At 54.0% G+C, this 24,968-nt stretch overlaps 5 protein-coding genes and 1 pseudogene across 6 annotated transcripts, besides 1 other annotated feature; 1 reads left to right on the top strand and 5 right to left on the bottom strand.

Annotated features, from left to right (window-relative positions):
• Window positions 1–1,109: 1,109 nt before the first annotated feature.
• On the bottom strand, window positions 1,110–2,018 carry NCS57_00656400 (Chitin-binding type-4 domain-containing protein; the record flags this gene model as incomplete). Its single annotated transcript, XM_053056447.1, has 1 exon — window positions 1,110–2,018. One exon carries the CDS (start codon window positions 2,016–2,018, stop codon window positions 1,110–1,112), a length of 909 nt encoding a protein of 302 aa, XP_052915402.1.
• Window positions 2,019–3,656: 1,638 nt separating this feature from the next.
• On the bottom strand, window positions 3,657–7,505 carry NCS57_00656300 (Carrier domain-containing protein; the record flags this gene model as incomplete). The annotated part of the gene is made up of 1 exon (XM_053056446.1): window positions 3,657–7,505. One exon carries the CDS (start codon window positions 7,503–7,505, stop codon window positions 3,657–3,659), a length of 3,849 nt encoding a protein of 1,282 aa, XP_052915401.1.
• A 2,658-nt stretch (window positions 7,506–10,163) lies between these two features.
• On the bottom strand, window positions 10,164–11,711 carry NCS57_00656200 (uncharacterized protein; the record flags this gene model as incomplete). Its single annotated transcript, XM_053056445.1, has 1 exon — window positions 10,164–11,711. One exon carries the CDS (start codon window positions 11,709–11,711, stop codon window positions 10,164–10,166), a length of 1,548 nt encoding a protein of 515 aa, XP_052915400.1.
• A 3,666-nt stretch (window positions 11,712–15,377) lies between these two features.
• On the top strand, window positions 15,378–17,087 carry NCS57_00656100 (Protein PNS1; the record flags this gene model as incomplete). Its single annotated transcript, XM_053056444.1, has 3 exons — window positions 15,378–15,650; window positions 15,700–16,713; window positions 16,767–17,087. 3 exons carry the CDS (start codon window positions 15,378–15,380, stop codon window positions 17,085–17,087), a joined length of 1,608 nt encoding a protein of 535 aa, XP_052915399.1.
• A 1,037-nt stretch (window positions 17,088–18,124) lies between these two features.
• On the bottom strand, window positions 18,125–19,770 carry NCS57_00656000 (Autophagy-related protein 17; the record flags this gene model as incomplete). Its single annotated transcript, XM_053056443.1, has 2 exons — window positions 18,125–19,135; window positions 19,186–19,770. 2 exons carry the CDS (start codon window positions 19,768–19,770, stop codon window positions 18,125–18,127), a joined length of 1,596 nt encoding a protein of 531 aa, XP_052915398.1.
• An 810-nt stretch (window positions 19,771–20,580) lies between these two features.
• On the bottom strand, window positions 20,581–23,786 carry NCS57_00655900 (annotated as a pseudogene). The gene is made up of 2 exons: window positions 23,379–23,786; window positions 20,581–23,325 (listed from the first exon to the last, which is right to left on the bottom strand).
• Window positions 20,581–23,786: a sequence feature.
• Window positions 23,787–24,968: the final 1,182 nt, after the last annotated feature.

Raw genomic sequence — 24,968 nt, 5'->3', positions numbered from 1 at the left:
CCCCGATGTTCAACATCATCCCTCCCATGACCAAACGCCGAGACATGACATCTCTCCAGTGGAACCTGACCATCAGACGACAGACGCAAAGAAAACCCCGAGGACTCCCCAGGCCTGTCCTCTGAGCCTTTGAAGGCGACGATCAAGGGCCCACTAACCACATGAAACGCGTGTCCTGGCACGACCGACTTCCGAAGAGACTGCTTTCTACCAGTTCAAATCAATGAATCAACGGTATGTGGGAGAGGAACATTCGGGATGCGGGTGAGGCCGTCTAGGATTACGCGGCTAAGCATAAGCTCCCGCAGAGAGACGCCGCCTTTGAACGTTGATCCACAATTGATTATACTTTTATATCCAGATTCAGCTTACCTCTTGTCACTACCTAAAACGCAAGAAGGATTAAAAGACGATTATTGATGTTAGTTCACAGACAAAAGATCAACTTCATCTACAACTCACAAATCCCCTGGCTTCTCACATGCAAGGATCCTCGTGATATGTAGAGTGTCTGTTTCTCCTTACAGGGACCTTGATTCAGAATCCCCTGACAATCTTTACCTCCGGCCCCGCCGATTGCCGAGAGCTTCGGATGCCGGAGGTCCGATAGCCCGGGTCCGTGCCGTAAGGTTCTCTTGGCGGGATCACGACGATCACTTCAACTACATCTTTGGATCTACGTATATTACGGAGATCATCTATCAATTCCAACCTTGGAGTATAAGTGGTATATCCATCATTCCCTGGGCTTTCTAGCTACACAATGCCACTAACTCACTGAGACTAACGGGCTATGAAGAGACATCAACGAGATGGTCAGATACATTAACAACTTCAGTTATAAGGACCATCCATTACAGCTTCCAAATCCGCGTAGCCCTCAGGTATACATATCAAAGGCTACGAATGATACGACATTCACAAAACATTCAGTCACTAACAATGTACAGAAGTGTTCCTCAAATATATCACAATTGATGACCCCCACAGGAGGCTACCTAGAAGAAATATCTACAACAGAATCTCTCTCTCCTCTTCTCCAAGCCCATCATACAGACGGGTCACCTCGAAAGCTTGACAACGATGTCACGATGCTGAGCAGACAGAGTTTAGTAGTCCTCGTCGTACTCCTCATCAGCGGGGCACTCCTCGTCGTCAGCGGGCTCCTCATCATCGACGGGCTCCTCGTCGTCGGCGGGGCACTCTTCATCGTCATCGGCAGGCTCCTCATCGTCGATAGGCTCCTCGTCATCATCAGCAGGGCACTCCTCGTCGTCGTCGACGGGCTCCTCGGCACCGGTGTCGGGAGCAGCAGTGGCAGCGGGGGCCTCGGAGGAAGCGGTCACGGCCACGAGAGTGGTAGCGGCGGGGGCCTGGGTGGCAGCGGGGGTGGAAGCAGCAGGGGCGGAAGCAGCAGGGGCAGAGGGGGAAGAGCCGCTGTTGCCAGAGCCAGAACCGGAGCCACCGACGACAAAGTCGATGCAGGACTCGTAGGTCTGGTCGATATCGGGAGCGTCCCAGAACCACTGGAGAACGCAGTCGCCAGCAGTGGTGCAGTCACCACCAAGGCTCTCGGGGAGAGTAACGCTGAAGGCGGTGTTGTTGGCATCAAGACCAGCGTTGGAAGCATAGTTGGAGAACTCGATCAGGGGCTCGCCAATGACGGTGTTGGAGCTGGTCTTGACAACAGAAACGTTGGCGTAACCAGTGTGGGGAGCGGCAATGTTGACGTCAAAGTCAATCTCCTGACCCAGGGAGTAGGTCTGGACGTTGTCGGCGTTGTCCTCCTGCTGGAAGCCCTTGCACAGCCACAGGTTGCACTTGGCGGGGTCGGCGCCGGTGCCGACGACCTGGAAGATGCCCTGGACGTTGCCGTTGATGTCGGCGCTCTGCTGGTAGAAGGGCTGCTCGCCGCAGGCAGCCTTGAAGGCATCACCGGGCTTGCGGGGAGGGGGAGAGCGGACGAAGCCGTGGGCGGCGACGAGGGGGATGAGGGTGAGAGCAGCGGCGTACTTCATTTTGGCGGTTTTTTGTTGAGTAATTGTGATATAAAGAAGTCTCTTGGACCAGATGTTTGTGTGTTTAATGAGTGATTGGTTGTGAATAAAGGCTCAAGAGCACGAAGCAAATGTTGAGTATTGTTGTAATTGAACGGCCGTCAAGGCTCGAAACGAAAGGTATGGGAATGAAAGGATGTACAAAAACGTACAAGAAAACACAAAAAAATGAATGGATAATCTGGTCCTTCGAGGTCCTTGGAGAGAGAGGCTGAGGAAAGTCGAGGCAAAGAGAGGGCATCGTCGAGTTGATATACGGCCGTCCTGCCGGGGGAGGGTTCCTGCATCTGGCCTCCATCTCCGCTTCCAGGGGGGGAGGAAGTGAGCAGGGACGTCTACCCCCCGGTCCTTGGGGACCAGGAACCGAGGCCGGTGGCGGCAATGGAGGCCGGGGGTTTGGCAGGTCTGGATGGACAAGCGCCGGCCGAGAGTGGAGGAGCTCAATTGCAGTCAAGCTTAACAGGGCAGCTATCAATGCTCACCAGCTGCTCAATTGTCTGCTGACGACTCAAAAGTCGTCCAAACAAATCCTCTACAAACCAAACTGTTTGCATAAACACATCAGCTCACACCACGTTTCGTTTACCGTCTCATCGGCATTAACAATTCACCATGTCCATAACTTGTGTCAAGTTCATCTTTGATCACCCCATGAACACCGCCAAGATGCAAACCCACCGGCTCACCGGAAATCCTAACACGGACCCTTGTCGGTGCGCGTTTGGAGCCAGCGCAAGGGGCGCACAGGCGATTGGTGGAACATCGACATGCAGCGTTTGAGCCTCAACTTGTGGCCGCCGCGCCCAGGGGAAGGAAATCTTGGTCAATTTTGTTCCGCGATGGAAATCCTCGGCCAGAAATCCTCAGTTGAGATTCGCTTAGATTCGACAAGAGGAAATACCGGAACAGAGTTGAAGAGCGGTGATGCCTTCAACTGCCACAACCTCACCATTCATTTCTTTTGCTTCAATCAAATTCACAAACATCAATCAACACTATAAACAAATCATCCCCTCTCTTAATTGAAACTCAATCTCCAAACCTCGATCCCCAATGCCCTCTTCCCTCTCCCCCTCCTCGCAACCCCTGTCAACCAGTGGATCCTCCATCTGCCAGATAAACGTTTTCTAAGCCATGGAAAAACTATGCCCATCTTTCAACGCGAAACGAGACACAGATGTCCTTGTTTCAGGCTGGCCCATGGAACATCCCCGCCGTCGTCCAAGGGATATTTTTCGTCCGTAGATCCTTGACAAGGGGGGAATCTTTATTCCATGGGCGCTAAACTCTAGGCGAGCGGTCTCTCTCTACGCGAGCAAAGATTTCACCTGAGTCGAGGATTTTACAGTAAGAATTCAATTTCTTATTCAGCTTCGAAAAGGGGTATAGGTTTACATATAGTATCTCCGCCGAGCGTGTTGAGACGCCCAGACCCAAAAGCCCCTGCCATTCCATCCATTCTTGTATCCAACGCCCGTTGAGTCGCTAAGCTACATCATCATGATCCGATCATATCGAGAAAGGAAAAATAACAAGACAAATCCCTGATGCAGGAGGAAATCTAGATACATAGATGAAAAGAAAGATTAATTAACCCGCTTAGATAGGCTCATCCCGAGGCTCGATGAGAACCTCGTTGACTGCCACATGAGGAGGCTGGCACACGGCGTACACGATCGAGCTCGCAACCTCCTCGGGCTCCAGCACCTTGGCGCCCGTGGGCTCACCGTACTTCTTGAGCGCCTCCTTGTCCGTCGACATGCCCAGGAGGTCCGTTGCCACGTTTCCGGGCTGGATCGACGTCACCCGGAGGCCGGAGCCCGCTGTCTCGAGTCGCAGAGCCTGCAGCGTCGCCTCGACAAAGAACTTGCTGGCAGAGTAGACGCCCAGGCCGGGGAACACCTTGCGGCCGGCATCCGACGAGATGGCCACGATGTGGCCGCTGCCGCGGGAGAGCATGCCAGGCACCGTCGACGACAGGCAGTGCAGCAGACCCTTGCAGTTGACATCGACGGTGCGCTCCCACTCGTCCGTCTGGTTGTTGGCCATCATGGTAAAGTACATGACACCCGCGCAGCTGACAAGGATGTCGACAGGGCCCAGCTGCTCGCTCGCCTCCTTCATCAGGGACTCCACCTGGGCCTTGTCTGTCACGTCCGTCTTGTGGAGCAGCACCTTGCCTCCGTGCACAGCAATCTTCTTCTTGACGCCTTCGAGGGCCTCGGTGCGTCGAGCTGCCAGGGCGACGTGCGCACCCTCCTTGGCGAGGCCAGCAGCGACAGCGGCACCGATGCCAGAAGAGGCACCTGTCACGACAGCAACCTTGCCGGCCAGACGACCCTTGTTTGCCTTCTTGGCCACGCCATTGACCTGCACACGCTTAGGAGGGCGAGGCAACCAACCTCGCGCGTAGAAGTGGCGGGTATAGATCTCCAAGAGGCCGTCGTCGATCTTGGGTCTAAAGACCTCGTACTTGTCTAGGGTTGGTTGTGTCTTGCCATCCTTGAGCACAATGACAGACTTGAGAACCTCTACGTTGGGCATACCACCGCGGAGAATATCAACGGTGAAGGGATCATCTCCTCCCTTCCTGTCGCCTCGCTTCTCATGCCAGAGAGCAACCCATTCGTCCCATGGGAGAGGCTCTGTGGGGTAGCCAATCTTGGCCAGAGAGTCAAATACGTCCTTGGAAGCCACAGGAGCAGGATCACCCAGATGGTACAGAGTCTGGTCTTCATCATCTGTGTGGTTGGCGAGGGTAACAATGGCTTTGCTGACAAAGTCCACAGGCGTCATCTCTAGGAACCATCCATCGACATCCGGCGCTCGGCCGAGCTGCAATGACTCGACCAAGATGGCGTTCATCAGATCCCAAGCATTCGTCGAACCAGAGTGGCTATGACCGGTAATGGTACCAGGTCGATACACTCGGACAGGAATACCTCGACGACCGGCCTCGTAGACGAGCTTCTCAGCAACCCACTTGGTCTGACCATAGCCATCCAGCAGCTTGGTTGGGACATCGTCAATGTCAATGACAACATCCTCAGACCAGCCCTCAGTGGAAGGGGGGAGAACACCGTTGGTGGAAACGTGATGGACAGTCGCTCCACTGCGGCCTGCGAGTCGCAGAATCTCCCTCGTACCTCCCACGTTGGCATTCCTCAGAGCAGCATAGGGATACACCAAGTTGACGGTGGCGGCGGCGTGCACAATGACTTGCACCCGAGTCGCCAGCTCGTCAAAGGCTTCAGGCGAGAGACCAAAACGCTTCCTAGCGAGTGTCCCTGGCAAGATCTCCATGCGCTCCAGCAGATAATCCTCCCAAACGCCCAGGTCGATCAAGTTCTTTCGGATTCGGGCCATACCAGCCGGTGCACAGTCCTCCACGGGTTCGGGGAATCGCACGAGACAGATGATGTGAGCATTGGTAGAGTCAACCAAGGTCTTGAGAAGGAAAGCTCCAAGGTATCCAGTGACACCGGTAAGAAGAATCGTGTCAGCGTCCTTGAGAGCACGCATCGGGGTGCCATTCGACTGGATCTCTTCAGGCAGAGCTGAATCTGCGCGGAGAACAGCCGGCAGATCAGCCTGCACAGCAGCAGTATGACCATCGCGAGCCGCCTTGACGGCCGAGAGATGTCCTTCGAGAGTGGGGTTTCCAGCCAAAGGCGCAAGAGGAACAGGGAATCCAAATGTCCTGGTAAGTCGGCTTGCAAGGTCAGCAAGAGCCAACGAGTGACCACCCAGATCGAAAAAGTCGTGCTTCGGTGTGATGGCATTAGCGGGCATGTTGAGAGATGCTGCCCAGAGCATGATGATGGTCTCCATCTTGATCTTGATGTTGTGCTCCTTCTTCGGGGGTGCCTTGGGTGACCGCGGAGATGGTGGCGGAGGCAGAGCCTTGAGATCAGTCTTGCCAGAAACTCCATGCGTGGGGAGTTCGTCGAGCTCAACCCAGACAGGAGGGATCATGTAATGAGCGAGGTGATCTGAGAGAGCACGTCGAGCCACCGGGCTGTATCCGTACTCATCAATGATGGGGATGGTTCGGTCTCTGGGCTCGCCCTGTTCGCGGACGATGTATGCCACAATCTGCCTCTCCAAGCCCTCACCATGGGCAATGACTGCACAATCGCGAACAGCCAAGTGTTTTCGGATAGCGCTCTCGACGGCGCCAGGCTGGACGGTGTAGCCACGGGTCTTGATCATACCTCCAACTCGGCCTGTGATCTCCAAAAGTCCGCTAGGAAGCAACCTCGCAAGATCACCAGTTCTGTACATGCGCGCATCCTTTTCAGGGTCGAAAGGATCCGACTGGAACGCCTTGGCAGTGGTCTCGGGTAGGTTGAGATATCCTCTTGCCAGGAGGTCACCTCCCACGTACAGCTCACCACTTACACCGGGCCCAACTCTGTTGCCGGCCTCATCAAGGATGTAAGTGTGTTCAGGGTCGGTGAGAGGACCGACAGGACAGACTCTTGTGTCATAGTCGATAAATGTCTTGATGTCACCCACTGCAGTCTCGTGGGTTTCACTAGCGCTGTAGACGTTAAGAAGACGGGCGTTGGGGAGGGCGTCAACGGCGCGTCGAACAAGGTCGGTGGTAACAACCTCGCCATTGAGCCACAGCGAGCGAAGATGAGGAAGACGCTCGCCAAGCTTGGGGTGTCGAGAAAGAACAGTGGCCAAAAGTGTCGGGGTCATGAGGGTATCGGTGATGCGCCACGAAGAGAGAAGCTCAACAAGAGCAACGGGATCATAGCTGGCGTGGTCGGGGATAGCGACAGTGGTGGCACCCCGCAGAAGAGGCCGCAGCATCTCCCAGATGAAAAAGACGTTGCAAGCTACCCTGTCACCGGGCTTGAGGTCGCTGACGCCGAATCGCAGGTCGTATGAGCGGATGGCGGCTCTGTGGGGGTTCATGATACCCTTGGGCTGTCCAGTGGTACCAGAAGAGTATGAGACAAAGGCGAGCCTCTCGACGTCGTCTTCCTCGGGCAACGGACGTCTCTCGTCCAATTGAGGTGTAATATCTCCTCTAGCCTCCTTGTCGGGGTGGTCGACGACAATGACGGGAACATCAGACTTGATGTGGCTGGCGTGCTCGACCTGGGTCAAGATGACAGTTGGCTTTGCATCCTCAATGACATCTCGCAAAAGACCTGGAGGATATGCCACCTCAAGGACGAGAAAGGCACCACCAGCGCGGAGAGCAGCGACAGATGCAATCACGTAATCGGCACTCCGTCCCATCAGGACACCGACGAGGTCATCGCGACCAACACCGTGGTTGCGCAGCCGCTCAGCCAGAGCCCACGTCTCCCTGTCGAGCTCGGCATAGGTGAGCGATCTCTTCTCATCCTCAAGAGCCACGGCATCAGGCGTGGCGGCCGCCTGCTGCTCAAACAGAGCAGCCAAGTCCTTGTTGATGTCGATAATGGTCATGATAAAGGACTAGACTTGGGGGGTATCAAGAGGGAACAAGACAGAAATGTGAAGGGGCCTCGGGTAGTTGTATCTTTTAGAAGCGGTGGGTGGGTCACGCGACCAATCTGCAAGGCGTTACTCCAAAAAAGATGTCGGTGACGGGGACCGGTAAACTAATGCTTGGATCCGATCCCAACAATTAATTGCGGACAGGCGGAGGCTTCCGGTGATACGAGAAAAGGTCCAGGTTCGGGGTCTGCCAGTGTGTAGACACCACGTGGAATGGAATTGAGCGAGTACGGAGGGTTTCCGGTCAAGATGTCACGTCTCAAACGGTTCCCATTGCTTGAAACGGATCGTGGAGAGCTTCTCGCGGGGTCAATGACGGGATAGAGGCTTCTTTTGACTCCAAGATCCGAGTTTTATCTCGTCCCCACAAACGGCAAAAAAAAGAGATGGTGATGATCAAGTGGAGATATGTGTCTGGGTCAAACTCCAGATATCCTGTTCAACTTGCTCCCACAACCAATACTTTATAAACGCAGGACTTGCCACGACTAGAGACTGGTCAAACCACAAACTGCGAGAAATATCAAGGCCAATTGTGCATCCATCAGGGCAATGCTGGATTGGCAAAAGCCCCCACGTCGGGAATTGGCGGTTGGTGATTGGGTTGCAGCTGAGCCGCCACCAGAAACCATACCGCTAGACCTAGGGCCCGATCAGGTTTAGCTGCCCGCCAGTTTTTCGAGGGGGAGGGGATCGGCTCCATCGTGTCCCTGGAGAAGGTTGTAGCACGTTTGGGGGGTGGAGAGGGACCTTTGTGGTTGTTTTGTACAGCAGGTAGAGTACGTAGGTAGATGATGTTGATCGTTTTGAGATGCGAACATTATCACAGATACTCTAAAATATCTCCAAGAAACAGCTTCAATGCCAAGCAAAAAGCCCTCCCGTTCATGGCTGATCCGTCAGTGAAACCGCCTCCCAACCAGACGGCTGGGCCACTTTCACGTGCTTGAAAGCCATTCTTGTCTCAGAACGCTATCCCCCTTGCGTCCCTAGCGCTCATGGCAGGGCACCAATCGGAAGCTCCCGATGCCAGGGTTGAATAAGCGCTTTTCCCAGTTCAGCTTCTCCTGGTTGTAGGGTAGGTCGTGAACTCCCCGTGTACATCGGCTTCGAGTCCCGATCACGATGTCAGAACGACATCCACGCCAAGGAGAATCATCTGTTCATGAGAATGAGTCTGAAGCATGTCTGTGCGGAATAGTTTAATGTCATTGACAAAATAATTGCGCGGGGGCTTGGTCACGAGAACTTCTTGATTCGCCCTCGCGAGCTGAGTTGACGTACAACTTGCCTGCCCCGGATCACAAGTGCCACCTTCAGACTCGTCGAAACCTTGACATCCGCGGGATGTCGATTGCGTGATTAACTTTCTTTCAATTCGGGATACTTCTCACGCGAGGAGGTGACAACCTTCGGATCTCGCAAGACGCGTTCCAAGGATCAACCCATCGTGTAATGAGTGCCCCCATTCCTCTTTGCGTTGACCGAGACGCAACACACGTCAACACCGCTTCTATCAGCAACTTGCCAACTCATCACCCCCCAAAAACTGTGAAACCAAGGTCACGGAACCAAATTGCATCATCATTCCCATGATCCTCCATCATATCGATAGGCCCCGACGACCCGAAGGGCATGGGGGTCGGCCCATCGCCACCACACGTCGCCCATTGCCACATTGATCGCCCTGCATGCGCTATGCATGACGGTCGGGGAGAATGGATAGACATTGGGTGGTGTGCCCGACGAATCAGTGGACGTGCAAAGAGCTTGTTTTATCCGGATTGCGTCCCTGAATCGCCTTGGCTGAGGGTTACCCGAATAGGAAGATGATGTGAGACCACCTTGGGTTCGTGAGGTGAGTATCGTGAATGAAGCTTCGGGGAGTTCAATTTGTTTCCATTTGACGACGCGTTTTTCATGTCAATGGCACGAAAGCGACCGATTTGATAATAAATATCTTGTTGTCTTACGACCATGCTCTGAGCTCGTGAATTCCTTCCTAAAAAAATAGCCGTGGATGGAGCCTATGGATCCAGCATCATGCGAAGCATCGGGATCTCTTGCTGGATTCAAACCAAATAAAATATAATAAACAGCTCAGCCCCCCCGGGCCTTTTCCCAACAAATTATTCCTTTCAAGCGACATGATTAGCTTCAACCCGCAGTTACGCGTGGGATGGTCTGCCAAAGCCATGAGACGGTGAGGCACGGATGCCATGATGCACAGGTGAGTATGATCACAACCAAGCCGGATTGCATGAATCTAACATGATTTTGCAGACCCGACGCGATGTTGCAGCCTTGAGCCGAGGGTACAGTCCTTCGAGTGAAGGTGTGTACTCTTGGCATCATGACATTGCCTAGTGGTGATCTGCTATGGAAACCGAAGAGCACATCTTCATACACGGTCGTCGCATCGAATGCTATATTCACGAATGCCACATGAAGCCATGTTGGCCACACTCCCACCATTTCGTGGACCACTCAAGACAAATCACGCGAAACAAAACAAGGTCGCCAACGATATCATCACGTCTTATTACAACATTACATCAATACGCCAAAAACATTAACTTTTTTCCCGCCCCATACTCCAAAAGCACCTCAAATATCCGATCGTCCCTTGCTAAGATCAACTTCAGCAAGGGGCACAACCTTGGTCCGACGAATAATCTTGTGTCCGAGATACGCCACGAAGAAGAGCATCAGGCTGACATAGTTGGAGAAAAAGTCGCCAGTGTTCCACTCGATGAAGACGGTGAAGCCGCAAGTGAGGGTGATGAGGGCGACAAAGAAGGCGCCGTAGTACGACAGGTAGGGCTGGAAGGGAGCGTGGTAGGGCAGCTCGGAGCGGGGGATGCCCTGCACGCGCATCACCTTCTGGAACCGGATGTGGCAGACGTTGATGAGGACCCAGGTGATGAAGCATGATGTGGCGCTGATGTTGAGCAGCCAGTTGAAGACGGTCTCACCACTGGATGAGAGGTTGATGAAACCGAGAAGACCCAGGACAGAGCAGGAAGCGACGGCAAAGTAGGGGGTACCGAACTTGTTGGTGCGCTTCATGAAGGCAGGGGCAAGACCGTCCTCAGCCAGGGCCACCATGATACGGCTGCTCGAGTAGACGTTGGAGTTGGCAGCCGAGAGGACAGCTGTCAGGAGGACAGCGTTGATGATGTCAGGAAGAACGCTCACGCCTGCACGAATGGCCACAATGACGAGAGGCGAGGCAGAGGCATCGGTAGCACCACTATCGAGAGCTGGGTCGTTGGAGGGCACGTTGATGCCGACAAAGAAGACGGTGGCCATGAACAGGCCAAAGATGCCCCAGAAGGTCCAGCGGATGGCCTCAGGGATGGCCTTGCGGGGGTTGGCTGTCTCACCAGCACCGACACCAACGAGCTCAGTTCCCTGGTAACTGAATCCAGCAGTGACGAGGACAGCCCAGAAGCCAACGAAGCGACCGGTAGGGCCCTCGATATCCATGTAAGTGTTGAAGGGGCCGGGGTTCTTCCAGTAAGTGAAGCCAAGATAACCCTCCTTACCCACACCAGCATTGATGCAGATGGAGAAGATGATGAAGCCGATAATGGTAATAACCTTGATCATAGAGAACCACATCTCCACCTCACCGAACCAGCGGATAGGGAGGAAGTTGAGAGCGGTAAAGATGAACCAAAAGACAGCGATCCAGATGCCAATGCTGAGGCTGCTGTCCCAATACTGGATGATCATTCCGGCGGCGGTAAGTTCAAGGGCGAATGTGATGGACCAACTAAACCAGTAGATCCAACCCATGGCGAAGCCGATGCTAGGGTCGACAAAGCGAGCAGCGTACGAGGTGAAGGAACCGGCAATGGGGATATACGAAGCCATCTCGCCCAAGCTGACCATGACAGCATAGACAACCGAACCCATGAACAAGAAAGCGATGAGGAGAGAGACGGGACCAGCCTTGGCGAGGGCAGGACCGACACCGAGGAAGAGACCAGTTCCAATGGTACCACCGATGGCGATGAACTGAAGGTGACGAGAGTTCATGCCACGGTCAAGACCGCTCTCACCAGTCTCGACATCCTCTCGAGTGGGAGAGATCTTCTTCTCGTTGCTCGCCCGAGGCGACTTTTCGTCGGACGACGACTCGAGGAGCATGGCTGCTGTTTTCGGAGGGGTGCTATGGCTTTAACAAGGCCGATGATTAACAAACAGGAGAAACAGGGGTTTGGTTCTCGATCTGCGACCGTTGACAATAGGTAGTCAGCCGAGGCAAGGCTTGACGAGATGGACGTGGAGGAGGCGAAATGACGAGCTTGTCCGAGATATGCTCAAAGGACAAGAGCCGAATGGCAAACCACAGCTGAGGAAGACGGGATGGAACAGAGCATGGAGGGAGCAGAAGCAAGCACCAAGTGGGCTGGAGAGACGGTTGTTATGTAAAAAATATGAGAGGGCCTCTCAACGCTTGGTTAACCCATCTCGGGGCCAGGGCTCCATCCATCATGGGCCCATTGCGCAAAATTCTTCTCCACGGGTGATGGGAATGGGAGGGTGGCCCAAGAGTTTTCCCATGGTTCGCCCCCGTCTGTCTCGAAGGGAGTCCAAAAATGCTCATCATGATGGCCCGGCGCCGGCGACTCGTTTCCTCTAGAGGAGAGGTGCACCTCAGTCCCCTGTCACCTATCCCCTGTTTTCCGTCCATTCTTCATCTCGAACTGGGATGATCAAGGCGTGGGATGTCGATGTGAGCAAGCTTGTGTGGAGATGTCCGAGGGGCAAAAGACCCCAAGATGGGGAGAGATGTTGGAAGGGCGCATCCGTAGGGTGTGCTAGACATGGCGAGATTTCCCAGGAAGAGAGGTTTTTCTGATGCGTCTACTTCTCCGAGCCGCGCTAGAAAAATCCAAGGGGACCAGGGGTGGCAGCTAACTTAGGTCGCGGTAGTGGCACGGCTTGGCCGCTCCCAAGGTGAGGCTCAGCGCATGATGCGACCAATCGGCCTGAGCCGCCGTGGCCAAAAGGAAAGATTTTGCAGTGGGTGGAGTGTCTTTTGGAAACGCCACTTCCATCACTGCCATGCGAACTGGCTTCGGTGGTTTGTTCCATGCAGCTTCTGCGAGAAAAAAAAACAACATTTCATGTCGATTTCTTCCTTCTGGGACAAGGGACAGGGAATGATCGTCTGTTAATTAATAGCCTGAGTCATCATCTGCTTACCAAACTAGGTCCCTACTGCCGGCTCTTGTTCCCCTTGCCGGTAGGTGATGCGCCGCTCACCTTGTCCCATCACCAAGTCTCAGTGACGCCGAGTCATCATCAATAGCTACCCCATCCTACGGAGACACCGTCCCGACCTCGGGTGAGAGATGCCCGACTGGGGACAAGTAAGAAAAACCTGCTGCCTTAGCTTCGATCTGGCGACTGAACTGGATCCCGCAAATCCTCAACGGCCTTCAATCCCGTCCTCCCATGTTACACGTCGCGCTGCAGGAAATAAGCATTCCGCAGCGTGTCAAGCGACTCAATCAGCGTTGGCGACAAGAGGAGAACCTAGTCTTCCAGAAGGCTTGGGGATTCGGCTTTTTAGTATTTTCATTACTTATACAAACTCCGCTTGAGATGGTCGAGGCTGGACATTGGCCGCATCACGGGGGCGTTGTGGACGGGCCATCTCGATGGGGACCCTGGTTTCAACAGGAACGGGCCGGGATGCTTTGCCTGCCCTTGCTGTTCCGGTCCGAGAACGGATATGAGACGACTCAGACGAGGAAGCAAAGATGATAGAGAAACTTGGTTGGAGTCATACTTGAGCTCCTTCAATCGGATACTGACCCGTTCTCGCCAACCCAACATCCCCAAGCTCCTCCTCGACAAAACCACGAGATGCGAGATCCAGGCACCATCAACTGTCGCGTGAGATGCCGCGCCGTAACAACGTGCTCCACCATGACGGGCCTCACAATTATCCCACTTGCCATTGCGGGCAACACGGTTACCATTGCAGGCAACTCCCCAAAACCATGGACACCCTCCACAGACGACGAGACGAAGATGGGTTCCCGTTTTATCCCCATGATGGGGCTCCATCGTTCGACAATCTCGCCTCGCCCCCGACAACCCGCTGCACCGGACCTCGACGACCACGCGGACTGGTTGACGACCAACTCGTTTGTCTTTACGTAGTGTCACACAGAGCTTGTTCTGACATGAACCTTTTAGCTTGGTCGTTTCTTTTGGGGCGATAAGATATTAGATCCGGGGAGATCTTCCCGTGAGAGACTGCATGAACTGACCTTCTCAATTTTTCTGGAGTCTCATGTTCGGGCACTAGCGTAGTCTCTATCATCTCGGGGCATTCTATCCGCGAGGTTTTTTGAACCAGGTCTTGAATAGAACTGTAGGTGCTGACACATAATAGCCGGGAGTTGTCGTTTGTGTTCTCAGACCAGTTTCCTCTTGAGTGCAGTTCTTCCTTGTAACTTGACAGCATACATACCATATCCATGTCCTGTCTGATCGAGTGTTGGGAACGGCCCAACCGATCGGAAGACGCAAGCGTCCAACGCTCTGGCCAGAACCTCACACCACTGAATAGCCAAGAGGAAAGTCGATCGTCTCAGAAGAGGACACGCGATTTGGCATGCATCAGGGGGTCAGCTACAGACGGTAGCACTCTATTGATTTCAATACGAAGGCGACGTTGCGATCGACATGGGATGGCCAACATATTTGCAGCACTGCAACCAAACAATCCTGTTTCACAGCATCTTGCAGAGGGCAAGCTGAGGTCTTGGACGTTATTCCCGGCCTAGCTATTAATCCCGTGGCAAGGGAGGGCACACGGACTGGCGACCAATGCTGCATCCACTGCCGGAGAGAAGGGTCAAGTCGTGATGCCCCTGGATAGTCTTGTTGCGGCTACCCGTACGTAGGTGTTTGTTGAAGACGATACTGACGACCTATGCCCATTTTCCTGTATAATTGATTTTCCAACTCGATACACCAAGGACGGCACAGTAACAAGAAGTATGTCGCATCCGGTTCTGATCTCGTTGCCGACGCGTCCTCCTACTTCCCGTTTGGCGCATCTTGGCTGGTGGACGTTAGGCAACCTGCATCCGTCAACCGACACAAACGCTCTTGCATGCTGTGCTTCTGCATGCCGCTCAAACGACGACGGGATGCACTCATCCTGAGACACGGCCCAAGAACGAATCCTCAAATCCACGCAAACACTCTGAGCAGTCAGTGTATGATCAGGAGATTGGCATTCGGCTCGACGGCACCGGACGAGCCTCTAGCGGCGTCTTGGACTCGGAGCCTGCACGCAACCAGCACCAGATTTCAGCTCCTCGTGCTCTGTAGCTACAGGGGGGATGGCCAGAGCCAAGACCTCTGATTCGTCAGACGGCACCTTCTCGATGGCGCTAAACCCGATGCCGTTACAGCTTTTCGTTTTAGGGTAATTGCCGTGCTTGGGAGCTGGCGCCTCAATGACCTCATAGAGTCGGGCCAAGGTGAGGAAATGTCTTGGAGTTGTCTTGGAAGGTAGGAGCGACCTTGTTGACACCCCGCTAGGTACCGATTAATTAAGTTCGAGGTCATGATCTTTCGGTTGCCGAGGGAGAATGTCGCAACTTGGAACTTGCAACCTCCATCGTCGTTCCATCGATTCAATCGACACTTGATGCTTTAGCATTGATTACTTCACGTCGCCATTCTGCATATTCGACATCCCTGCGCCGATCATCGTGATACCCTCAGTTCAGCTGTGCGACAGCTTCACCAATTGCGACAGCTTCATCGATAGTCGCCGCCATCATGGGCGAATCCGATAGCTACTACAACCCCAACCAGCCGGCCAACGGTCAATACTCGAGTGCCGGCTACCAACAGCAATACCAACCCCAGCCGCCACCTCCTTCTCATCCCCAGTACCAGCAGCAACCGCAGCAACAGCCATACCAACAAGGACCTCCTCAGAATGGGAACGGATACATGCCCGCCCAGGGCTACGACGGAGAGAAGGCGTCATTTGAGGAGCAATTCAAGGTTCCCAAGCCCAAGTACAACGATCTCTGGGCTGGTATTCTCGTATGTTGACCCTCGTCTTCAAACATGCGAGCATCATCTAACTCTATAGCTCATCTGCGTCTTCATCGGTTTCGTAGTCGTCTCGGGTCTCACTCTTCAAGGATACGCCGCCAACCGCGGAAACGCTGGCTCTGGCATTTACGGCAACCCCAACGACTTTTCTCTCAACACGAGCACCATCATTCTATTCATGTTTGTCCTCGCTGTCGCCTTTGTCTTATCGTACGCGTACATCTGGCTCGCGCGAGTCTTTCCCAAGCAGTTTATCTGGGTTACGGGAATTCTCAATATCTGCTGGGCACTCGGAACCGCCATTTTCTACCTCTGGCGCAAGTACTGGTCTGCTGGTATTGTGTTCCTCATTTTTGGCCTGTTCATGGCCTTTTGCTTCTGGACATGGATCTCGCGCATTCCCTTTTCGGCTCTCATGCTCAGGACGACCATCGATGTGAGCAAGAAGTACGGCCATGTCTACCTCACCAGTCTGATCGGAGGCCTGATTGCAACTGCTTTCGCCGCCTGGTACTCGATTACTCTCGTCGCCATCTACGTCAAATACCAGCCCGCCGACGACAATCCGTCATGCAATGATGGAGGTTGTAGCCAGGGCAAGGTTATCGGTCTCCTTGTCTTTGTCACCTTTGCCATGTACTGGTTCTCGGAATGGCTCAAGAACACGATCCACACAACCATTGCTGGCGTATACGGATCCTGGTACTTTTGCGCCCACAACTTTCCCAAAGATGCCACACGCGCTTCTGCCAAGCGAGCCTTGACGTACAGCTTTGGATCCATTAGCCTGGGCAGCTTGTTGGTTGCCATTGTTCAGTTTCTTCGTCAGCTCTGCAATGCTGCACGAAACCAGGAGGCAGCTGATGGCAGCTTCCTCGGGTATGCCCTGTTCTGCTGCATCAGCTGCTTCCTGGGACTCTTGGAGTGGGCCGTCGAGTTCCTCAACCGATACGCTTTTTGTCACATTGCATTGTATGGCAAACCATACTTTGCAGCTGCCAAGGATACTTGGAAGATGATCAAGGATCGTGGCATTGATGCTCTGATCAATGTGAGTTTGCTACGTATTAGTCCCTGTCCTTGAACTATTGCTAACCTGTGCAGGACTGTCTCATCGGCCCCGTCCTCTCGTTCGGCGCCCTGTTCATTGCCTACGCCTGCACCCTTCTCGCGTACCTCTTCCTCTACTTTACCGATCCTGCCTACAACCGCGACGGTGCTTATACTCCGGTGGTGATGGTCTTTTCGTTCCTCATCGGCTTCCAGATCGCAAACATCTTTACCACACCCATCTCGAGTGGTGTCGATACCATCTTTGTTGCTGCTGGCTGGGATCCCCAGGTCATGTGGCGCGATCACCCCGAGCTGTATCAGGAGATGTGCCGAGTGTACCCCAAGGTTCAGCAGGTTATTCGTGACCGATGAGCTTGAATAGTAATGCGGAATAATGATGGTCTGGTTTTGAATGATACCACAAAAGTGCTGGTGGATGACTGTTTCTTGGCTTGAGGGGATGTTGGTTTTGTATGGTGAAGCGGCGACGATTGGTCGTGGAGATAATACTCAAATAATTACCAGACTCTACAAGAGTTCTACTTGTGCTGACCCGGCCCTCCTTCTGGATCCTTCGCACACACTTCCATCTGTCCGTGTCTAATTCGGCGCCGGAATAGCAGTGACATGGATAGGCCTCTCCCTCGATCCGAGATAATCGATATAAGCCGGCAGAGCCACCTTGACAGGCGTCTCCTGGTTGCCTTTCAAGACGATGCCGTGGTTCGGGCTCGTCATGCGCTTGAACTCTGCGAGGATGAGGGCGAGGATGACGACGAGGCCGGTTAGGAGGATGACGGTGAGGGATTGGAGGATGCGGTCGAAGCGAGAGGGGGAAGACATGTTGATGGAAGAGTTGTAACGTTGAATAGGTAGCGGACGAGAGTTGAACAAGATGGAGGAGATGGAGAGTCCAAGTTGATCAGCAGTGGAAGTAAATCAAGAGTCGAAAGCCTGGATCGAGCAAGCAGCTCTTCACAAAGTGCAAGCAAACAAGGAACAACCCCCTCCTCCCTTACCATTAAGCATGTTAGTCCAGACAAGCTACAGTAGTCCAAGCCCAACCGACAAGGGTATGCCTCACGATGTGTTCAGCTGCACGTCTAGCACCCAATGAGACCGAGGGAGGCTTGATTATGCTTAACAAGACAAGTGTGGAAGCACGGGCTATTCATAGATGGAGAGAAGATGAGTTCTTTTTCAGAGGTCCAGATCCAGGCAACTAAAAATAAAGGGATGGTGGTATTTACAACAACAGCAAGAAGCAAATAACAAATAACAATCAAGAACCAGTACCCTTCCTTGCGGTAGCCTCAAACGCCAGAATCCCCAACACCGTCACGTTCCCAAACAAGTTAGTTAGCAAGTTGCCCAGTAACTGATGCCATGCATAACAAGATGAGGTCTACTCATCGTCTTGGCTCTGCGGTCGCCCGTAGAAGCCTCTCTCGCGCTGCTTCGACAACACTCTTTCGTAGCGCAGGTCCTTGTACATCCTCGCCGTCGTCATCAGTGCCGTCATCTTTGATCGGCACAACTGCCCATCTCCTGGCTGAGCCTTGCATGCCCGCCCAGAGATCGGTGGGCAGGAACTCCCCGACGTCTTGTCTAAACGTCTCTCGAGATGCGCCGTCCTCTTTGAGCAGCTTGTCGACGTTGTCCTGGGCCTTGCGCCAGATGCTCCTGACCCGGTCGTCGACGGCGTGTCGGCGCTCAACCTCGAGGATTAAACTGTCGTAGGCGCTGGCATAGCGCTCGTAAAAGTCCTTGAGTTGGTGCATCTCCTCAAGCTTGGCATAGACGCCTTCCTTTTCCATTTCCCACCTTGTTCTAAAGTCTCCCTCGGCTGCAAGATAGTCGGCGAGTCGATCGCCAATGTCGCCAAGCATAGCATATGCATCTAGCATACTTGTATACGCTTTGGTCGACTTCTCGTGCTGCTCCTGCAACACAGCATATCCTTGCTCCATAGCCGCGAGGCGTTCTTGGATCTCTTGGACCACATCTTCCACCTCTCCGGCGTCTTGGATAACGACCTTTAGCATCTCTGCGCGATCCTTGGAGGTCTTGGGCTCGAGATCAGAGACGTTGGATTCTTGTTCCGCAATAACTCCTGAGATGGAGACGCCGTCACTTCCTTGGGATTGTGTAACCTCGGCAGCCCTTCTACGGGCGAGAGCAACACCACCCTCTGTAGTTCGGATCGCGGTGACGCACATATCAAAGTGATGAGTCAATGACACCAGCAGATGTGCCATGTTGGCTGAATGATCAACCAAAATTTCAAGGAGTTCGCCCGTGGACGGATTCGTGTCGCTGGTGTCGCGTGACAGGCTCGGAGCATCGACGATGATCTTTTTGAGGCTGCGAATGTCGGTATCGAAACGGAGCAAGTCTCCGTCAAACGACTGCTGAATTGCCTGCGCCAAGTCAGCAATGGGCCGCGATAGCTTGGGATGGCTTTGCCTACCTGTAGCTCTTGGATGCTCTTCTTCATCGTCTCGCGCATGCCATGCACGCCGCCTTCGTCGATGAAGTCGAGCAGAGTTCGTCTCTCCTCACCTTTCGGCCGAAAGACGCTTTCAACGCTGGTACTCTCGAGCATCTCCATGGTGTGCCCGAGCTCTCCGTCAGCCAAGTCCATCGACTTGACCAACTTTTTAAAGTCCTTCTTCCCCCAGTCATATGTGCCCTGTAGGCTCCTCCGGACCCGCACGAGGATGGCAGCCTGGTCTAGTATCGATGTCCGTAGGAAGCCGGCCTGCGCCGCTAGGATGGCGACGTCTTCGTGCGACTGGCGGGCCGCGGTAGCGATCTCGTTGGCGCGTAGTACAAGAGTCATGGAGGAGAGGGAGCGCTTAGCGACGAGCAGATGATTGACGAGAGTGTCGATGGAGATGGACGGCATGTTGGGGTCGGCATTGTCGTCGTGTGTGAAAGATCGCGAGCGGGAATTCGAACCGCGCGAGTGAGAGTTTGAATGAGGATGTGAGTGTCTGGATGAGGCTCCAGAAGAGCCGTGGCTGCGTCGCAACGAAGCTGAAGAGGAAGCCATGATTGCGGACGGAGTCGAACAGATGTGAATGGACTTGTGGGGAGGAGGGTATCAAAGAGGAGATAAATATCGGGAGATGACCCCGTGACTACATGATGGGGGAAAAGCTAAAGATGGACACGAAGAGAAGCGACAAAAGATAAGGTTGATAAAATGAAGAAGTATGTGAATGATGATGGGAGAGAGAGGAAGATGGGAGCTTGATGGGCAATGACGGAACCACTGATAAGCTTCCGTTATCGCAGGAGTGAGAGGCAGGTGCATGTCGCAGCAGCACCTGCCTAGGCAGCTGACGCAGTCTCAGACCAGTCACACCCGGGACCCCGGTGATAGCGCGGATTATGGGGACCTCGACTTGCCCTTTAGCGGCTTAGCGGCTGCCTCTCAGTGAGTCTAGGCGGTCCTGGGCGCTGATGTTTGGCGCTGTTTCAGCCTGGGCTGTTTGCAATTGGAATTTGAGGACTGGACGCACGTGGAATGGCGCCTCCATCCCGTCATCTGAATCGTGTCTGTCGCAACAGTCTCACCTTGGTCACCACTGTCTACAGTGTTATACGGATGGCTCAATTGTCATTGTATAATCGTCATTAATAAATTCATTCTTTACTATCGTTGCTTCGTTCCTAAGAGAATCCCTTCCAGGGGCCTGTCCATCCGTCCTCGCTCCTCATCCATCCAAAACACTAACCAAGAGCAAAACAAGCTAGCAGAAAATCATCCCCAATCCCGTGTACTTTGGGGTCTGGTATATCAGTCTTCTCTAAATCTTCTCTAGTCGCTCTCTTCGAAATGCAGTCTTGCTTCTCGCCCTTATGGCCGATGCTCCAGCCGGCGGTCAAACTCGTACGGCGTGGGTGCCGGAGAGTTCATCCGAGTTGTATCGGCCGAGTCAATGTGAAAGTAACTCTTGATGGTAGAGTTCCTCTCTCCCGTGGTCGTGACTTCTTCAATCACTCCACCATCCTTGCGGACTACCGGAGGATAGAGCTTGCCATCCTCGGCCTTGTCCTTGGGAGCGTCCTTGTCGTCCCCAGCTCGGACGCCACCGGCGTTGGACTGGGCATTGTCAAGATCTGCCGCTCCCTTCTCACCCATGCCTCCTTCAAGAAGTTGGCCGCCCTCCATAACGGTGCGGAGCTCTAGACCCTCGTCCTTGGAGTAGACCCTGATGCCAACAACGCAGATGGCGTTCCATGGATCAGGCATGCGCTCTTCCTCCGAGTCGTAGTCATCCACATGCACCGCCTGGTTCGACTGTGTGAGTCGCGGCTTGCGGGTCATGTCATCGCTGCTGTAGAGGGCCTCCCAGTCCTCAACGGGAGAGTCTGACGACTCGCCTGCAGAATCATAGGCAGGTCGAAGCCGGACGGGCAGGGGCTCTTCCTCTTCAACAGGAGCTGGTGGAGGACCACTAACGGGAGGCACCTCTTGCTTCTCCTCGACGATCACAGTTGTGGAATCAATCGTCTTGGGAGTGAATTGCGGCGATCCAGTAGAGACTGACATGACAGCATCGTCAGGGACCTGAGTCTCCTTCTTGTCAGAATCCTTCGAGTCCTGCTCGGAAGAATCCTTGCCGTCTTTGTCAATCACCACAGGCTCGTCCTTGTCGTCAGACTTCTCTTCGGATTTCTCCTCAGACTTGTCCTCAGGCTTGTCCTCGGTAGACTTGTCGTCAGCCTCCTTGTCTTCGACAGGCTTGTCCTCAGATTTCTCTTCAGACTTGGCTTCCTTGTCGTCGACGGGCTTCTCCTCAGACTTGTCCTCAGACTCCTTGGGCTTGTCATCCGAAGACTCGTCGTCGGCCTCCTCAGCCTTCTTCTCAGCCTCGGCCTTCTTCAGGGCCTCAGCCTTGGCGAGTCTCTCCTGCTTCAGCGCCTCCCTCTCGGCCTTGACTTTGGCGTTGAATTCCTCGTCAAGGCGGCACTGCTCAGCCTCCCATGCGGCACGTCGGCGTGCTCTCTTGTCGGTGTTCTTGCTCGACTGCTTCTTGGTGACGTCGCGGTTCACGTGGCGCTTCTCCCACATGCGGCGACGCTCCTTTTGTCGACATCCAGAAGCCTTCTCTTGATCCTTCTTCTGGCGAAGCTTGGTGACCTTGTCCATGTGGTCCCATGCCTTGCTGTGGGCCAGATCGTAGGCGTAGCCAACCTGGGCAAGCTTTTCATTCTCAACCCTATCGAGGCACTCGCGCTTCACGACGTCCTCGACAGAGGTGGCATTCGAGTCTCGCTCGCCTGTCACCTTGAGATACACAACGTAGTTTCCTGCAGGCAGGTCTGGAAGTTCCACTGACACCGACCTATCCATGAGATAGTTGCCATGAGAGCGGACGATGTAGTCCTCGGCATTGGGGCTATCCTCATAGTGAAGTCGGAAATGCAGGCGGAACGAGTACTGGCCGTGAAGACCCTTGAAGTATCGGCCATCAAGTTGAGACAGTACCAGGCAAAGGGGCGAGTCCTTGGTTAACTTGATCTGGAACTTCTCATGGTACTCTGCCTTCCATGGCACATCGACTCCGATCCAGCGCTGACAGCATCGCCAATCGCGATCCCGGAAAAGTCGAGTGCGATCAAAGTGAGAGTACTTGCGAATGAGGTCCTCGTACGAGATCCAGAAGACAGAGTCGCTGCCAAACTTGTGGCCGAGCTCCTCTTGGACCTCGGTGGTCCACTCCTTAGAACCATCACTCCAGGGTCCTTCCCAGATACCCTTACGGACCTTGCCCCAAGGGTTTCGGAGCTTCACCAAGCGCTGACCAGACTTGAGCGTCCGGGCCTCCATGACAACGTAGGCGTGTCCCTCCGAGATGCCGTTGCGCTCACCATAGCCGTGCTCCAGCAGGCCGGTCGAGGCGCCAAAGAGGAACTCGTCATTGACTCTGGACATCTCCTTGTCCCAGAATTCGTCAATGTCAAGGATGTCAGACGTCAGGAGTTCGGTGGTGACGCCACCCGAGAGATCTTCCAGACCCTCGCCGATCCAGCCGCCAGACAAGGACGCATAGTCGCCATGCGCCTTGGCATAGGCCTTCTCTACCAGTGGGACCCAAGTCTCGTTCTGATCCTTGCACTGGGCAAAGAAGAGAGCCTTGGAGCCAGTCTGGTAGGTCTTTCGGTACACGTTCTCGACATCCTCGCGGTCAATCTGCTGCAGGAGATCTCGCTGCATGCTGGGAGAGTCCCAGCAAGGCGACTTGAGATAGAGCTTGTCGTCAATGATGGAGTAGATCCACTCTCCGTCTCTGTAAAAGACGAAGCCGTAGATTCCAATCTTGGTGTCATAGGCGACGCAGATGCGCTTGAGTCCATCCGGAACATTGGAGAGGGCCGTCAGACCCGCCATGATCCAACAGTCACCCAGACTTCCTTGCTTGACGTCACCACCATTCACATCCTTCATGAAGGTGGGCTTCTCGAAAATTTCGTGAACTCGCTTGACAGCCTTGGGGACAGAAGCCTTGGAGCTGAGAAGAGTCGTTCTGTTGAGTTCAAACTTTTGGACGCCGAGAGTATTGAGACAATAGCCCTTCTCGTACTTGAGATCCCAATCCTAGCCAATCAGTCAGCGTCGCATTCTCCAACACATTGTCTGAACAAACTTACCAAGTCCCAGCCAGGATCCCGATATCGCATATTTACGCGCTTGCATTCTTTAATGATTTTTTCGACCTTTCGTCGGCATTCTTCCGCAGCGCGCTCGTATCCCGCCGAGAGCAGCTCATTGGATTGGTAGGTGGCGGGAGGGAGGACGGGATCGAATGGGAGGACGGCGAGGGCCCTTTGGAACTTGCGCTTGGAGAATTTCTTCCAGATTCGATTGATAGACTTTTGGGGCGGCAGCTTCTTCTTCTTCTTTTTCTTTTGGTCGTTGGAATTGGCTGTGGTCGCGGGCGGCACGCGAGGCCGACGAGGGTCGTCCGACTCTTCTGATGAACTGTAGCCGTGCATGTTTCTGGCTGATGTTGTCTTGGTCCGATAGCGGATAGTGGAGAGTGCCGAGATTGGTCGTAGTCTCAAAGCACGCTCAGGGAGTTGGGAGAGAGGGGTGGGAGTTAAGCAAAGCGAGAATAAATAGACAAAGTGCAATGCAAGTTCGGTGATTCAGTAAATAGCATGAGAGTGAGAGACTGTAGTAGGAACAGGATAATGACAAGGAATAACGTATATGCCGTAACTTTGGGAGGAATCAGGGGAGGAAGGGAAGACGGTGAGTCAAGAGGAAACAAGAGCATATATACGGAGACCAAAGGGTACTTGGCCGGCCCGCCACCCAGGGTCCGACACCGTGAGGATAAGACAGACCTACTGCCTCGTTAGTTCTGCAGCTACACCGACATTGGACTTGAGAGGCTACAGCAAGCTTCGTCTCTTTCCTCTGGCGCAGCAAAGCTATCAATGGATGTCTCGAATCGCACCATTGACGCACGGCGCACTTGGCGGACCGGCTGGGTCTGCCGTGTGGGATGGCGGAGAACGGCAAGGAGGTCAGCAAGGGTCCTCTTTGGCAACGAGCTAACACAGAGTCCCCCGGAACTGGAATTGTAACCGGTACCCCGAGCTGCATGGTACAAGGTTCCACACGGGGATAACGAGCTGTTTAATGGTTGACGGGCTGATGCTGGCGCAACCCCAGCAATTTGGACTTTGAGGCGAGAACTCGTTCGTTCCTCTGACGACTCCTTCTGCCCGTCCTTGATATTGTCTCTTCACTTTTGGACCACCGAGCACAGCGTATGTCTTCCCTTGTTCAAGTGTACTCGGCCGTGTGAAAAACGGGCTGCAGTGACTTGACGATCAAAGCGAGGCCTTTGCGGGAGGCTGAGCTGACAGATTTCTTCGGGGGCGGAAAGCCCGAGGCCTAGTGGGGGCTGAAAGCCGTGGTTTTCAACCGTGACGCTTCTGGTGAGCACATGGCGACGGCCCAGGGCAGATCAGAGGCATGAAATGCCTTCTCCGACCCTTTTTCTTGAGAAATGTTCCATTCTTCGCCATCCGCCATCGCAATTGCCCCCCATCCCCCGCGGTTCCGATTCGCTCGGCCGGCCACGCCAGACTCCTGAGTCGTTGGGGGTTGTGGGTCCCGTTTTAGGGGTCTTAAGGGTCCTGAGCTAGTCACTAGGACGGCGTGGATGGGCACACAGATGTCTCTTTCAAATGGACTTTGGCGAGGCAAACAGTGCGGGGGCGCGTCTC

This window comes from Fusarium keratoplasticum, chromosome 4 (assembly GCF_025433545.1).
Source record: "Fusarium keratoplasticum isolate Fu6.1 chromosome 4, whole genome shotgun sequence".
Taxonomy (NCBI): domain Eukaryota; kingdom Fungi; phylum Ascomycota; class Sordariomycetes; order Hypocreales; family Nectriaceae; genus Fusarium; species Fusarium keratoplasticum.
Note: the sequence above shows the minus strand (reverse complement) of the source record. Positions and strands in the feature narration are given on the sequence as shown.